The 15,913-nt window shown below is 39.3% G+C and overlaps 1 protein-coding gene and 1 non-coding gene across 2 annotated transcripts in view; both read right to left on the reverse strand.

Annotated features, from left to right (window-relative positions):
• Nucleotides 1-275: 275 nt before the first annotated feature.
• Nucleotides 276-440, reverse strand: LOC135268618 (U1 spliceosomal RNA). The gene has a single exon (XR_010336917.1). It is a non-coding gene; the product is annotated as a U1 spliceosomal RNA (small nuclear RNA).
• An 11,439-nt stretch (nt 441-11,879) lies between these two features.
• The window catches only part of OPN5 (opsin 5), a 30,022-nt gene continuing 25,988 nt past the window's right edge, over nt 11,880-15,913 (reverse strand). The window contains exons 5-6 of the mRNA XM_012441528.2: nt 15,275-15,516; nt 11,880-11,943 (exon numbers count right to left, since the gene is read on the reverse strand). Of these exons, the coding sequence (XP_012296951.2) occupies nt 11,880-11,943; nt 15,275-15,516 (306 nt within the window). The remainder of the gene's footprint in view (nt 11,944-15,274; nt 15,517-15,913) is intronic.

Consider the following 15,913-nt stretch of genomic DNA (forward strand, 5'->3'; position numbering starts at 1 on the left):
CCTGCAGAGACCTCTTTCCGGGTGCATCCCACCCTGTTTCCTTCCTGGATGATCTAATGGCTGCAATTCCAGTTGAGGCTCCTTTCTTACCTATAGAATCTCCAAAGTCTCCCAATACTAATCCTTGTCTTCTACTCCTAAGCATTGCCTAGAATGAAATGCAACCTGCAAAGACTACCTGTAAAGCCTTGCAGGATCTTCTCCCTACTCATCTGTACTGCCTAATTTTCACCTATATACCCTTCTTTTCTATTCTTGAAGATTTTTTTTTTAACTAGAGGAGAGCGTGAACACAGTTCCCGTACTACCACAGATTGTGCAGTAGAATTTTCCAGATTTGAAGGAATCTCAGGGGTCAGTACATCTGACCTGCAATGGATAAGGCTTGCCCTGGGAAAATAATCTCAGTAATCGTGGCATCTCTCCTGCCAGGTAGGTATATTCTCCTACACACCCTTCAATGCATCCAATATAAACTATTGTCTGTCTTCCAGGTATGCTTCTGCTGGGCTTCCAGTCATGTCCCTCCACCTCCTTCTATGCCTGAAAACCCAATCTGTCCTTTAAGCTTTTGCTCAAATAGTACTTCCTCCTTGAAGCCAAACTCTCTCTCCAACCCCTGACTCTGCCTTTTCTGTTTAAGAGTAAGTTCCTTGAGCATTAAATTCGTGTCTTATTCAACATCAATATGCAGTCACATACTGGGCCAAGGCCCTGTAATTAACCAGAGTCAGAACTCAGTTCTGATGACCCTTAGCTATGTTTTTTCCAACAAGCACGTGGTCTGGGGCTTTGCTGGGATCACAGCAGGGTTTTATGCTATTTCCTTGTGCTATTCAGAGCAGCGAAGGCAAACTGTATCCTCAAATGTGTGTCCTTCGAATACGTAAGAAGAAAGTCTTATTCCATTTTGGATTATCTAAAACCGATTAGCTTGTAGAGTTGTGAAGACTGAAAATGTCATTTGGAGGCTTTGAATAACACAAGTGTGGGAGGATAAAAACAATCAACCAAATAACATTTTCTTCACAGTAAAAAAAAAAAAACAAAAAAAAAAAAACTGTAATGATGTTCATTCATGAACAAATTTTTATTAGTCCTCATGGCCAGTCTGCCTACAGAACAGATTCCGTAATGGAACTACACTGCCCTTCTTGCCAGGCTCCGCAGCACTCTCATTTGGAAAGACAATTTCAGTTATACCCTGTTACATACCAGCCTCTTCGTCTCAAGAAATACACATTCCAACCATCTACTCTGGACGTGCCTTTGCGTTTCTGTGGAACTAAACTGGGAACCCATTTCCAAAGTGGCTGGTATGTTTCATTTCAGAGTAAAAACTGGGGAAGTTATTGAGCAACAATCTGAATTAATCTAAAAGAAACGATAGGAAGAGCGCAGTTTTGGGTGTGAGGAAAATATTCTCTATCTCATGTCAATAACCTGAGTCTTTTTTTTTTTCAATAAGAAAAGGCATTTCCTTTCTTCTTGCTAGCCACCATTTGCATTAAATTAATAACAACCTCTTGTCCATGTTTATTTCCAAAGCACTTCTAAAATCTAATAACCCTCTCTCTGCAGCCCAGGTACCAGCATTCAGACCCTTAACAGACCTTATATGGATGTGTTTTCCCCCTATTTCTTCTTAAAACTATCCTTCAATGATTCTCAAACTGTGGAGTGTAAAGGAGTCATCTAGGATAAGAATCACCTGAACTTTTTTTTTTTTTTTTTTTTGAGACAGTCTCACTCTGTCACCCAGGCTGGAGTGCAGTGGTATGATCTCAGCTCACTGCAACCTCCACCTCCTAGGTTCAAGCGATTCTCCCATCTCAGCCTCCCAAGTAGCTGGGACTACAGGCGTGTACCACCACACCCAGCTAATTATTTTTTTATTTTTAGTAGAGACAAGATTTCACCATATTGGCCAGGCTGGTCTTGAAACCCTGACCTTATGATCCACTTGCCTCAGCCTCCCAAAGTGCTGGAATTACAGGCATGAGCCACCATGCCCAGCCTCATCAGCATTTTTTTAATGCAGATTTGTAGCCACTATTCCACAGAGAGTCTGATGTATGAGGTGTGAGTGGGGCCCAGCGATTTACATTTTAACCAAGCATCTCATGCAACTCTAATATAGGTACTTCAAATGCCACATTTTGATGAGAACAAGGACTATATTGGCCTGAAACTATAGGATTTAAAATAAAAATCTTAAAACAATTTATATGTACTAAAATTTCTCACATCTTTTCCCATAGTCAACTGGAAACAGTGAAAATTATTGACCATGATGACATAAATGTTCAAAGACCTTCATGAATTGACTCCTTTCTTTCTCCTATGCAACTTCTCAGAGCCTCCAGAATAATACTGTGCCAAGACATACAGTGTGTTCTTCCTCACAAAGCTCTCTCTGGTTTTGAAGATCCTCCTAGAATTTTTTTCTGGCCAACTTCCATCAGAGATCTCCCCTTCTAGCAATGTCCCTGGGTCCCATCACCTCCCACACCCACGTGTCTGAGGAGAGCTCTCCCTATGCAGCTTCTATCATAGCATTCCCCACAATGTAGTGAGACCATCTACAGTTGACCCTTGAACAACACATTTGAATTGCACAGGTCCACTTGTATATGTGGATTTTTTAAAAAACAAAAGTTACACCAAGCGTGCCTGCCTCGCCTGCCTCCCCTTCCACTTCCTCTACCACTTCTGCCTCTGCCACGCCTGATACAGCAAGACCAACTCCTCTACCTCCTCAGCCTCCTCAACGTGAAGACAATAAGGATAAAAGCGTTATGATGATCCACTTCCACTTAATGGACAGTAAACATATTTTCTCTTTCCTGTGATTTTCTTAGTATTTTCTCTAGCTTACTTTATTGTAAGAATACAGTATATAATACATATAACATGCAAAATATGTGTTAATCGACTGTTTTTGCTCTTGATAAGGCTTCCAGTCAACAGTAGGCCATTAATAGTTAAGTTTTGGGAGAGTCTGAGGTTATAGGCAGGTTTTCAACTGCATGGCTAATCACTGCCCCTACCCCCACATTGTTCAACCGTGACCTATTTTCATATAAAGAGCATGCCTTATTCTTTGCCTAGCCTCCTATATTGGAAACACTCAATAAATAATGTCTATTGGAGTTGATCCTCAGATGCTATCACACCCCCATACAACTGGTTCTCTTATCCCATAAACCAACTTAGGATTTGATGCACCTGATCTAGAACCTCCTGACTCCCTTAAAAGGAGTAGAAATCAGTTCTTAATTGCTCATCCCAAGTGTAAATCAAGCAAGGAAATAGAATTACTGTAAGAGACCTAGAGTGGGATTTTAAATCAAGCAAAATGAAAGAAGAAATCTAAATACAGAATAAATTGGTCAACAATATAGCAAAGTACTAAGAGTCACAGGCTGAAGAGGCAAACTGAGAAAGCTGGAATCCTAGCTCTTCCATTGACAGGCTGTGTGATTTTGAGCAGGCTGCATAAATTCTCTGTGCCTCAATTTCCTAATAGGGGACAAAGAATAACCCCTAGGGCTTTCAAAACAGGTAAAAAAGTAGAGCAGACTTTAGCAAAGTTTTTCCATAAAGGGCCAGAAAGTTCCTATTTTAGGTCTCGCAAAACCGAGTCTCTCTACTCAAAAGGAAAAACAGCTATAGACAATATGTAAACAGAAGGACATGGTTGTGTTCCACTAAAACTTTATTTACAAAAACAGGCAGTGGGCCAGATTTGAGCAGAGGGCTGTAGTATGCTGACTCTTACTTAAAACCAATGCTCAGCCTATGTTAAACTTAATAATATTGTAGCTTTTATCATTTTGCTTGGAGGAATTTGCTTCCCAGCAAATAATTCAAGTTTCAACCTTTTATATAACCTTTAATCATGTTATCACTATAATGAGAACACATTTTGCCTATTTGTTTATCATTGTTTGCTATTTGCCTATTTGTTTATTATTGGAATCAACACAAAATGAGCTGACATCTAAGACTCATCATCTCAAAAGATTTCCTCAGATTCTTCATTTATGTTTGTCATCAGAAATAAAACCAGCAGGGTGCTTTCTGCAACAATATCACTTCCCCTATAATTTCAACCATTCTGAAGCACAGAATTTAATCTGAAAAACCTGTAAGACACTATGGTGGGAAATATGCCAATAACAGCAGCAGCCTGACTAATTTGAATGGTTTTGTTCATTTGAAAATCATTTATATTGAATGAAGAACTGTTAATTAATAATTGTATTAAATTAAATTCAAACAACACTGAATGAAATCAAGGCACTAAACTACTGAATGTGGAATAAATTACTCCCTTTCTCCTCTCCAGTATCACATTTCTACTTATACTGTAGTGTGTGTGTATATGTATGTTCCTAACTTCCAGAATTACTTACAGATTTCTGACCAGCAAGTCATGGCATCGCTACCCAAGAAATTTACAGTGTCCTGGGGTGAGTTCAACAGCCACATATTCTTGTTGTGATTCTTAATGTGCTGTTAAACTACAAGTACAATTACTTAACCACTTCTGATATCTGCTCCAGGAGCTGAAAATAAATGTTTTTAAAAACAAATTTAAAGAAGCCGCACCTGCCTCCTTTTTGTACCAACTTTTGCAAGCCTATTTTTTTTTTTTTGGCAGGGTTTGTCTAGAAGTTGTTGCTCTCCTCTGCCCACACAGTCCTCAGCTTTATTAAATCTTCTAAATGCCTGTCTTCATTTGCAGGGCTTGGAACAGCAGCAGCTGCTGCAACCCAGAATGAGACAGGAAATTCTCTTGCTTATTAATGGCCTCAGACACTCACATTGCCCTCACTCTCCCTCTCCCTTCCACCATATTTGCTCAGTCTCAATATACTCTAGTTGCTCTAACTCTTGTCATGAACACCCTTGAACCAGTCACTTCTTGCAATGAAGTCTACATAATCTCCTGGCTCCCAGCTGACCTGACTGCTGATTTTCCATGCCTGCCCTGGTACCTCATCTGACTGTACAGAAAATAGCTCAAAAGAGGTGGGTAGGGTCATCTCTAACCTTGGAACACCTTTCCATGCTTTGGAGAGGTATCATCTTTGTGGAGTGTGTGGTTTCATTGCCATCCTAAGCTAAGAGCCTCATCTGTGCCCCACACACAGGCTTAACTGCAGATTGAGATTAACCTATGGATGAATGCCCTGCCAAATCCCCACTGGCAGTGAGTTTCTGCAAAACACTAGCTTGTGAGTGTTTGTACAATGTTCAGGCCCAGTCCTACATGTAGAGAAGAGTACCTGATTCTCCACTCTCTGGAAACGTCATGAGTAACTTGCTGCTTCAGTGCTATTCTTCTTCACTTTCAATCATTTAAGTCATTTTTTGGTCTCACACATGGCTTTCCTTCTACATGGATGGAATGTCAAAATGTGCAGTTTCAGGTCTATTCTGAGCAGTCTGAATATATCCCACATGCTTGCTGACAAATTTAGCTATTTTTTTTACATGGATTAGGTGCTTTTTTCCCCTCTAATTATATTTTGCTCATTTTATTCATTTGGGTGTGTATATATGTGGGTCAGGCAGCTATTGGAAATGAATGCCACTCTCAAAATAGAAAATATTTAGATAAGTGTAACTCTTGGTATTAAGGAAAATATCCTTCTTTCTGAATAAATTAGCTCTAGGTAGCCAATCCTAACATAGCTGTATGTGAAGAAATGCTGACTCACCCAACAGCTTCATTTTTCCCTTCCCTGGTTTCTTGAAGAGGTAAATGGGCCTTTGTCCCTAGTGTTCCACTGAAGGCTGTCATCTCAGAATTCTCCCCCCAAGATAGCTGATGCCATCATCTCCCTTTGTCCTGAGGGTTAAACATACCTTAGAGAGTGTCCTGCTCACAGAGCCCCAGTATCCAGGGACACTTTCAAGACTCCAAGTCCCGCTCACTGATTAGAGTACTATTTCTCAGGACACTTCTGACTGTGACCACATCCAATGGGAAAAGATTTTAAAACATATTAGTCTTAACAGAATTATTGACTTAATCAAACTCAACGAGCATGAAAGTCACCTTGTTAAATTACAGATTCTGATTCAGTAATAGGTCAGGCATGGGGCTGAAGTTGTTTTGTTTGTTTGTTTTTTTAATCAGCTCTCAGGAGACACCCAGCCTCTGGGTCTGCAGACTACATTTTGGGTAACAAGGATTTAAACCACCCTATATACAACAACATCATACACAGAAATTAATGGTTTAAACTCCAAGATAAGCCTTCAAAATGGAATCTTCTCCATTTTAAATACTTTCCAGCCAGTAACTAGAGGTCTTGATAACAGAATTTCTGTAACTGGCATGAACCTCAACTAGAATTTCTGTTTCTGCCTGTATTCCTGAAAAGATCTGTAGTCTACTAGAAGGCTGATTATCTCGACCCTTTCATAGGCAAGGTGCTCTGACCCCCTTCTCCATCTCCAGGATGTCTCCAGGATGACTCCCACTGGAATGGAGTAAATCTCTCTTCTCCTTGGTCTCATACACTATGTGCCACCTCCAGTCATGGCTTAAAAGGGCAAATATTTTTCATAGCATTAGTTCCTAACACTAGAAGTTTCCTTGGCAGAGCTACCAGTGGCTATTTCCACAGAATCTTAGTGTGTTTCTCACTTTACGAAAAGCTTGAACATCTCCCTGATCTACGGTGACCAGACATATTGAGAAATGTCCTCTTACCTCCTCAAGAACAGGATTCACTCCTATCACTACAAAACCCACTTGGAATAATCACCGATTTCCTCTAATAGTGATGATAACAATAGTTTCCTTTTATTTTATACTTTCAATAGACCAGAACTTTCCTAAGGATCTTACAGACTACACATGAATCACAACAAATCCTAAGAGGTGAGACTGTCCCTATTCCACAATGAGGACAACCAAGGACACTGAGAGATCAAGTAATTTGCCTACACAGCTGGTAAATGACGGCACCTGAGTTTGAGATCAAGTCTGCTAATTCTGAAACTGTACTCTGAACCTCTATTCTGTGTCTCCAATGCTCTAGGTATTGTTTGGAAGAAAAAGTTGTAATCCACACTGCCCCAAATCACCTGGCCAGCTCCATTTTGCTGTATCCTGAGGAAGAAAACCACTCAAGAAATTTTCGTTTGCTCAAACCAAACATTCAAAAATCCAAAGATAACAGGAGAACATTGGCCCTGGCAATGATTGAATTCTGCTCTAGAAGACCTTGCAAAAGCCCGGTATTCCTCTCCTCATCTGGGTAACAGAGGCATATATGCAAATCAATCCCCAGGACCTGTCCTGATATTTCGCAGTTTCTCTCATCAAAGTAAACCCATAGGTCTTCATCTAAAAACTATTATACTTAAAGGTATTTACAATATACAGAAAGGTCAAAACTTTCCAAAACCCTCAAATCCTTAAGGAACTAAAAACACATTGTCTTCTTCTTTTGTAACTTGCGAACATTCAGGACAGTGTATACTGCAAGTGCTTAAAAGTGCCTGAATGCAAAGCTGAATGAGTGAATGTAGTATTTACCTATGTACATTTCACCAATGTTAAACCAAAATACAACAAAGCCAACAAAGCACATGTATACTTGATAGAACTTTTTGTCACACGTGTTTTAAGTAATATTTGTCTGCCTAATCCAGACTTCATGGTGCATGTGAGGGTATACTTCTCAGGCTAACGAAAACAGGTTCAAAGTAATTGAGAAAAGCAGTTTAAATGAAAATGTTTTGATTCAAATTTCTTAAAGCATTTTTAGAATATATGCCATGTTGTCCCGTAATCTGATGGACAAATATGTTGAAGATTCAATCATTTAAAAATCATCGAGGGTCACAGTGGTGACCAGGGATTTTGCAATATGGCCTCCACTAATAGCATGAGGCTTTGAGCAAAATCTGTACTGACTGAGGGCATGCCCTTGAATGTGTTTTCTTAGCAAATTCCCTGTGGGTCTTGTATTTCTTGCCTTTTGGCCTATTTTAACAGAATGGTCAACCCTTTGACCTTCTGGACAATGAGGCCTGGCTCCCTCTCTACAAAATCAGTTACTGAATCAAAGATTGATGCTATCTCTGCTAACCTCTTTGCTTTAATGACATATATCTTCATTCTATATATAATGTTCTCTGATGTTTTGGCAGCCTTTAAGACATTGCATTATGCTGGCATCATTGATCCCTGCAACAGCTTGTTCATCAGCTAGTTCTGACTCTTCCTCTCTCCCTCTCCTTTCCTTTGTCTTTTCTCCCTCATTTGCATTAACTTAATGGAGAACCATTTCCGTTTGTGGATTTGTGGCTCATGTTGCTAAAGGTCATCAGAGGCAGTGGTGGAATTAAATGAGACAGATTTTTGTAGTTACCATTTCAGTTCTAAATAAGCATAATGCTTTATTCTTGAGACAATTGCATTTCTAAAAGTCAAAAACTTGGATTTTACTGTGAAATATACTCATTGCTTCATTTTACTTGGGAAAAATTAAAATATATTTAGATTTTATTATGATTCTTGAAATCCAACTTTTCAAGTTAGTAGGGCATTTCTACTCTCAATCTCCATTTTACAAATTTACTCATTTATTTGTTAACAAGATAGGTCATGTTTAAATGAAAGTCTAGCGATCTAGGATTTTACATTCTTGATTCAATACTCTAGCTTATGTTTCCATATCTCCCCCAAGCCATTACTTGTTTGATTTCAACCATTAACTTTCCAAATGTTCTTTATGTATCAGGCACTGGGCCAGTTATGAGAACCCAAAGGAGAACAGGCATAGCTACAAGCTCAAAGATTTTGCAGTCTTTCTCCTAACCCCCAAGACATAAAATGTAATATATCCTTTTAAGCTAAAATTAAATTTGTAGAAGCGTTTGAGGACTGTACAGAGTTTTCTCAAATCGTTGGAAGCCACTAGAAAAGCAAAACCCACTCAGGAAATTGTCCACTGACAGTCTGGTGTACATGAGCCAACCTTCAATGACTCCTTGCTTTTTCTTCCTCCATTCTGTCCCAAAGACCACATCTCTATCAACTCTGGTGCCTCCCAGCTCAGAGTGTTACCCAAAACAAGGCACAACCAAAGCACGGAGGACTTCAATCATATTTTTCAAATTGATAGCAGAAATTAACTCTAGGATCTTCTCCAAAGCTCCTACAATTTAAACTCTTTTTTTTTCCTTTTCATTATGCTAATTTTTCTTACACATGCATTTATAAAGCCACGTTAAAGACCACATTCTAGTTAAACGGTTCAATGAATCTACCTTTAAACAGTTAAACTCTCTACCTTCAGGGACATTTGTACAATGTTAATGTTAAATTCCACCTTCTAGACAAATCTACACTAACTTGAGTGTTCTTTTCTCCTTTTCTAACCTCTACTGCCATCCATCATCCACGTCCACAATCATCCCCCTACACAAAAGAAGAAGAAGGAAAAAAACCTCCTTCACTTTACTTTCCTCAGGTCATTTAAGACCAGCAATTTCTCTTTTAGCATTCTTATGCTACCTGCTTCACTCTGCAACTCTATAGTCCCCACATCGTTGAGTATGACTTTATATTATTTTTAACTACCTATTTTGAATATCTTTACCTATGTTTCAAATGCTCCATGTTCGACATATTCTAAATATAATTCACTCTCTCCCCCATCCCACTCTCTCTCCTGTATTTTTCCCCTCTGTAGACACCATTATCTAAGTTATTTCCTAAGCAGATGGCCTCAAGTTATTCTCAACTCTTATTCCTCCATGCAATCAATTACCACTTTTTTGTCACTTTTTAAAATATTTTAAACCTACATTTTCATCTTCATTTTTATTGCCATTTCTTAATTCAGGTCCTCGTATGTTGTAATTTTTTTTTTATAAAGCCTCTCAGCTGGTCTGCCAATCTCTAATCTTGATTCCTCCCACTCTCGTGCAGTCAATCCACCCTCCACACTGCCACCAGACTGGTCTTTCTTCCCCAGCCAAAAATCATGAATGGTCTCCCTATCACCATCATGGTAAAATCCATATAACAGCATAAACAACAAAGCCCTTGGGGTCTGATTTGACTCCTGCCAGACTACCATTCCCAGCTCCACTTCTGACCACCACTCACCTTAATAATAATAAAAGCAGTTGTTAGTACACAGGGGTGCTTCTCTGTAACAGAAAAGTGACTTATGTGGATACTATATATTATAGTGCTAAGTGACTCATGTGGGTATTATCTCATAAGTCTCACAATGACCCTGTGATACTATTGTTATTATCCTCATGTTTCAAACTTGCCAAAGGGCACAGAGGAGGGGTGCAAACCCAGGCAGTCTGACTGTGCTTTACAGCTGTGTCTACCTCTGTCTGAAGTGCCACATGCTTTTACACCCCTACAATTTGCACGTCGGCTAAAAAGTTCCTTGCCTTTCTATTCTAATCACAATTCTGCCTCTTCTTTTCTCCAGACTTTGGTGTGCAGTCATAAGCCCCAGAGTTGTTGCTTTTTGTTGTTGTTGTACTCATATAGCACGTCTTCCAACATCTATTTGGCATTTATCTGAAACCAATGACACATATCAACTCACTCCTCATCCCACACTCCCGACTCTCAAGAAAAGACAAAGGGACTGAAGGTGTCATGTACTGAGGTTGAGCCCTGGAGGACGGTATGATTCTTTACAAACCTTCAAATGGAAGGAGTGGAGAGATTATCAGTGGCATGAAAGAGGCCACCCTCTTCCCCTTTTCATTGTTCTTGCTGGCCATTACCAGAAAGGCAGAATCACAATTGATGAGCAAGGCTTAAGTTCATAGCAGAAGGCGAGGTAGATGGAATGGAGAAGCATAGAGAACACTTGTCTAGTCACTGAATTAAAAGAATTGCACTGTAGATGGCCCTGCTTATCAGATCAGGAGCAAAGATAATAGACAATGAGTAGAAAACCTATTTGGACACAGTATCTACATGCCTTCTCCTTTCAGTAGCTTTTAAAGGGCAGGGAACTGTCTTTGAAATCACTCCATCTCATTCATACCTATGTCTCTTTATTTATCTGCCTCCAAAGGTGTTTTTTTAAAAAAAGGAATGAACCAAAGAAATAACAAGCTAATAAAGAACAAAGAGAAGAAACAACACTTACAAATAGCTGTCTTCGCTAAATTCGCTTCTTAAGCAATTACAACTCATAATGGCCTGTTACATCCACTATTTTAGCAAGTAGAACTTAATGAGAAAACCCATGTGGGTAAAATTATCATCAGTGGAAATTACTGTTATCTTCAAATTTGGAGACACAAGAGAGTTTTCCATTTATGGATTTAAGGCAAAACTGATTTCCCCAGAGAACTTTTTTGTGGAACCACTGCCATCAGAATGTGACCCTCCCCCAGCATGAAAAATGGCTGTGAGAATCAAAGCATCTACCAGTCAAAGAGCCATGGCCCAACATACATGATCGTCCACCTAAATGAACCCCAGAAACTGCCTCCCTAACCAGACATTAAGAAATAATAATGACAATGATGGAATAAAATTAAATAACCCCCTAATAAACAAAACGTCTCAACATTTTTCTCACTATCTCACACTCAATACTGTTTGGCATGACAATAGGTTTTAAAGTACAAGAAAACAAAGTTCCAGGGACGCTCATCCTGATAATAATCATTAAATTAGTATCCTGCAATCTAGTTTCCATTTAGCCATTGGAATTTCCCAGCAACCCCTGGCTTGAGGAAAAGTGTACAAAATATAAAAATATAATATAAAGACGAAAGTGTGGCCACAATCAAATGTTTACAGCAATGAAGAGGCAAATAAGTGAATACGTGTGTCCATAGTGATACTGTATCCATCTTCATACCTCTTCATGAATCTCCAGCACAGCAGAAGACTTCCTGACTGTGGTTACAGTGTGCAGTCTAGATAAAGGAGAAGAAAATGCAATTAAATATATGCATATATAAAAATACATAAATAGTATGTATTTACATATATAACTATGTAATACTATGTATTTATATATGTATTACATAATATATACACACACATAAATGCATATGTACATATACATGCATATGTATATGCCAGACTTGACTACCATGAGGATTATGTGCATAAAGCTTGAATTAGAGATAGATAGAAAATAATAATTACATTTGGAATATTCCAAGTCAAGGAATTATTTGGGCAGAGTTTTCCAAAAATAAGCCACTTGTTTACAGCACATTTCCTGTGCCATAATGAGTTTCCTGTCTTCTAGAACAAAACTAATTGCACACCTACCTGCACTCGACTAGGCTTGTGATTCACCTACTGAAGGAATGTTCTTCATGAAGGCAGCATTACAAGCCAAGGTGGTCAGGGGAGGTATCAATGCCAGAGTTTGGGGCTTTGTTCTCCCTCGTTATCTTTACACAATACCAGGAATGTAAATGCCTCCATCCTTCACTGCACACCCCTAATCAAATGTTTGAATCCCCAGTGTCTTTTAAGCCTTTCTTCTCCATCTGAGATAGGCCTAGCATCTGCAGCATTTTTCCTCTGTCACTGACCACAGGTGGCCTCATTGGTCTCTGTGTAGGCAGAGGCCTAGGACTCCATGAGCTGCACTGCCAACATCTTCCTTCCTCAGCCTCTGGTTCATTAGCTTTCAACAATGTGCAAGAAAATCATCTGGGAGAGGTAAACAATCAAACAACGGAAGCTCAGGGCCGATCCAGACAAAGCCAAATCTCTGCAGGTGAGGCCCAGGCAGCAGTCATTTTTCAAAGTTCCCCAGGTGTCTCCATGACACAGCCAGGGTGGAGAAGTGCTGTTGATAACGTATGGGAGACTACATCTGGATACCCAGGTGTAGGGAAGAATAATATCCCAGAGAGAGCTCTTGGCCACATCTGTTTCCTTTGGCTCACCAACTTCTACCAGAATCTCAGGGGATTCAATTCAGGAGGAAAAAACAACTTTAACTTTCAATGAACTGTTAAGATGACCCAAAATTTGTTTCCACAATCCCATATTCAATACATTAGCTTTATTATTTGATTTCAAAATATTTCCCAAGAGGGTGACCCCTTATAAGCAAAAACATTTCAGGACTCAGAAAAGAAAAGAACAAGGATATTGATTAATCCAGTTTAATTCACTTGTGCTGGTTTGTGCAATAATTCTGACCTAGCTTCACATCACTTAACCATGCTCTACAGACCTGCACATTACTCACTTGCGTAGCTTCTTAATAACAACAAAGAGAAATGAGGTTTCATTTTGTCTTCTTTGTAAAGATAAAAAGAAACCTCTGGTGGTACCGTCCTTCCTTCTGCTCTTCTCTGAAGCAGCCCCTTCCGAAATATGTGACTCAACATCTCTTCAGCATTCCTTCTGCAAAGAGACTTCAACCTCTAGCACCTAGGTGCTCCTCACTGCTTCAGCTCTACTGCCTACTTTTTCCCCGAGAGCTGACCCTCTAGAGAGTAGAAACAGCCCCTGTCCTCCTCCAGCAGAGCAATTGCTATATTACATATAAACAGCTAATAGGAACCAGTGAATCGAGCTGTCTCTTGCCTGACTGATTTTCCCAAAGGTCTGTGGCCCTAAGTCATTTTCTCCCACATAAATTTCCTTCTTCCCGTTGTTGAGTATCGAATATTTATGGGCTCCTCATAGTTGGGAGTGAATGTACAGAACACAGAGGCAGTCAGAGGCAAAATTATGAGGTATGTGAAATTTGCTTGCAGTCATTCCTGTCAAATCCCCGTCTCCTTCAGATGAAGAAGTGCCCCATTACTTTCTCTCACAACTGCTCTATTAAAATTATTCTCTCTATCTGCATTTGTAACAAAATATCAACAGCTGATGAGGACGTAGTGTTATTACTTCAGAAAGAGATGTGTTTTAGCATTTGGATTTAACTGTTCAATTCAACAGCAAAGGTGTTAACCATTAAAAATGTGAAAGCACTACTAACAATCGTTCCTTAGATCTTTTCACACATCAATTTCGCTTAATTCTTACAACTTCAGGAGATGGGTATTATTATTCGTTCATTCCAGTTCTAGGCTCTACGAAGGTAATTTGCTCAAAGATACAGAGCTATTGTAAATAGCTGAACCTTAAATACTGTTCTTCTATCTTCAAATTATGTGTCTTTTCCCCTGTACCACAGCAACAATGATAATGCTACCTTTTATTTGTGCCTTTTTGTCATCTTTCCATTTGATCCACGGGGAGAAACCTAAAAGTCCAAAATATTTGTCACTTGCTCAGGCACGTTGAAAGAACAAGACAAAATCCACATCTTCTCATAGCTAGTTCTACCTTCTTTCCACTGTCCCTTACTTACTCAAGGAAAAAAGTATTGAAAAATATAGAAATCAAGTAAATAAGAATAAAAAGTACTGAGACCTGGGGCTGTCTTGACACCCCTCACCTTAGACCGTGAATTCAGGAATTCAGGTGCTTGTTCCACTTTTTACTGCTAATACTGACTCTGAGTAAACACAGAAGACCACCAATCACCCCCAAGTCTTTACTCACCCTGAGTCTTTTGGTCCTTTAGGAAAAATAATGCTAGATTCCCAAACTCTCTTCATCGTGTAGCAGAAACAGTATCAACCAAAAAGCATGCATTTTGAAACCCAGTAGACCTAAATTTGAATTCCTCCGCTGTTACTTTCTAGCTGTTTAAACATGGGCAGCTTACTTAACTTTAACCTTATTTGAACCTCGATTTCTTCTTCTGACAAAGAAAAAGAATAACCCGGGGCTCTTGTGAGAATAAAATAAAAGAAACCTGGCACAGAGCAGAAATATCATCTCCCTTCTCCCCTTTCTTCCTCTGCCTGCCCAACTTTTATTCCCTTAGCTAGTGGTAGTGATATGTCGAACAAGAGAATCGTTCTGTTGTGAGGTCAAGGCCATGTAAAACAGTACTCTTGGAATAAATGGATTTGCTCCCAGATATGGAAAGTACAAGCCATGGATAAATAGTGGTTGTTGCTCAAATTGACACATCTCTGTATCTTAGTTGCTCCAGGATCAAAAACAGAATCACTTCTCACTATCCATGTCATACAAACTCTAATAGCTGATTACTTGATTTCAGGAATTTTTATAAGCAAAATAAAGTCCTTTCTACAATACTCCTAGGCGATGAGCTTTATCCCTAAGAAAACAGCATATCTGAGTAGCTTGAACTCCACAGGATTTTGAAACAAAGAGAATGTAATTCATTTAAAGCTTCTGAAATTTTACCTGAAGTCTTCCAGAGACTTCTTCTTGGTTGCTTTCAATCCACCAGTTTGGCAACAGGCAAATTTGTAATCAATAACTTGGTAGATGATGGGATTGTACATCGCTGCAGACTTTGCAAGCAGGGTTGGCACCACAGAGAGCTGTATGGGAATGGAGTCTGGCCTTCCAAAAGCTGACCACACAGACACCACTGCATAAGGAATCCAGGCAATCAGGAATCCAGCACAAATCAACATCGCTACCTGATGAGGGAAAGCAACAAAGAATCAAGATGACTGGTAAAGGACATGAATCTGAAACGTTGGATATGGAGAAGGATCAGGTCACTTCTTCGCACCCAAGACAGTCTGTCATTGCTTTCATATACTGTGTCCATAGGAATCATTTCATATGGACTTCTGAGAAGTTCAGCCAAAAGAATTGATTATAGTTTTTTATCCCATTTACCACATCCTATGCAGTTTCCACTCTAGAATCTGAATGTACCCAAAGACCCAAAATACAACCCTCAAATAGCTGTCAGATTATGCCTCCATGGGTCAGGAAATCATAATATTTCTGGACTTCTCAACCTACAGTCATTTAAAAATTTATATATTGGAAAACTAAAAAACTTAAAAAATTATATATTGGAAAATA

The sequence above is a fragment of the Aotus nancymaae genome, unplaced genomic scaffold, assembly GCF_030222135.1.
Source record: "Aotus nancymaae isolate 86718 unplaced genomic scaffold, 86718_ANA_hifiasm-v0.15.2.pri h1tg000040l, whole genome shotgun sequence".
NCBI lineage: Eukaryota > Metazoa > Chordata > Mammalia > Primates > Aotidae > Aotus > Aotus nancymaae.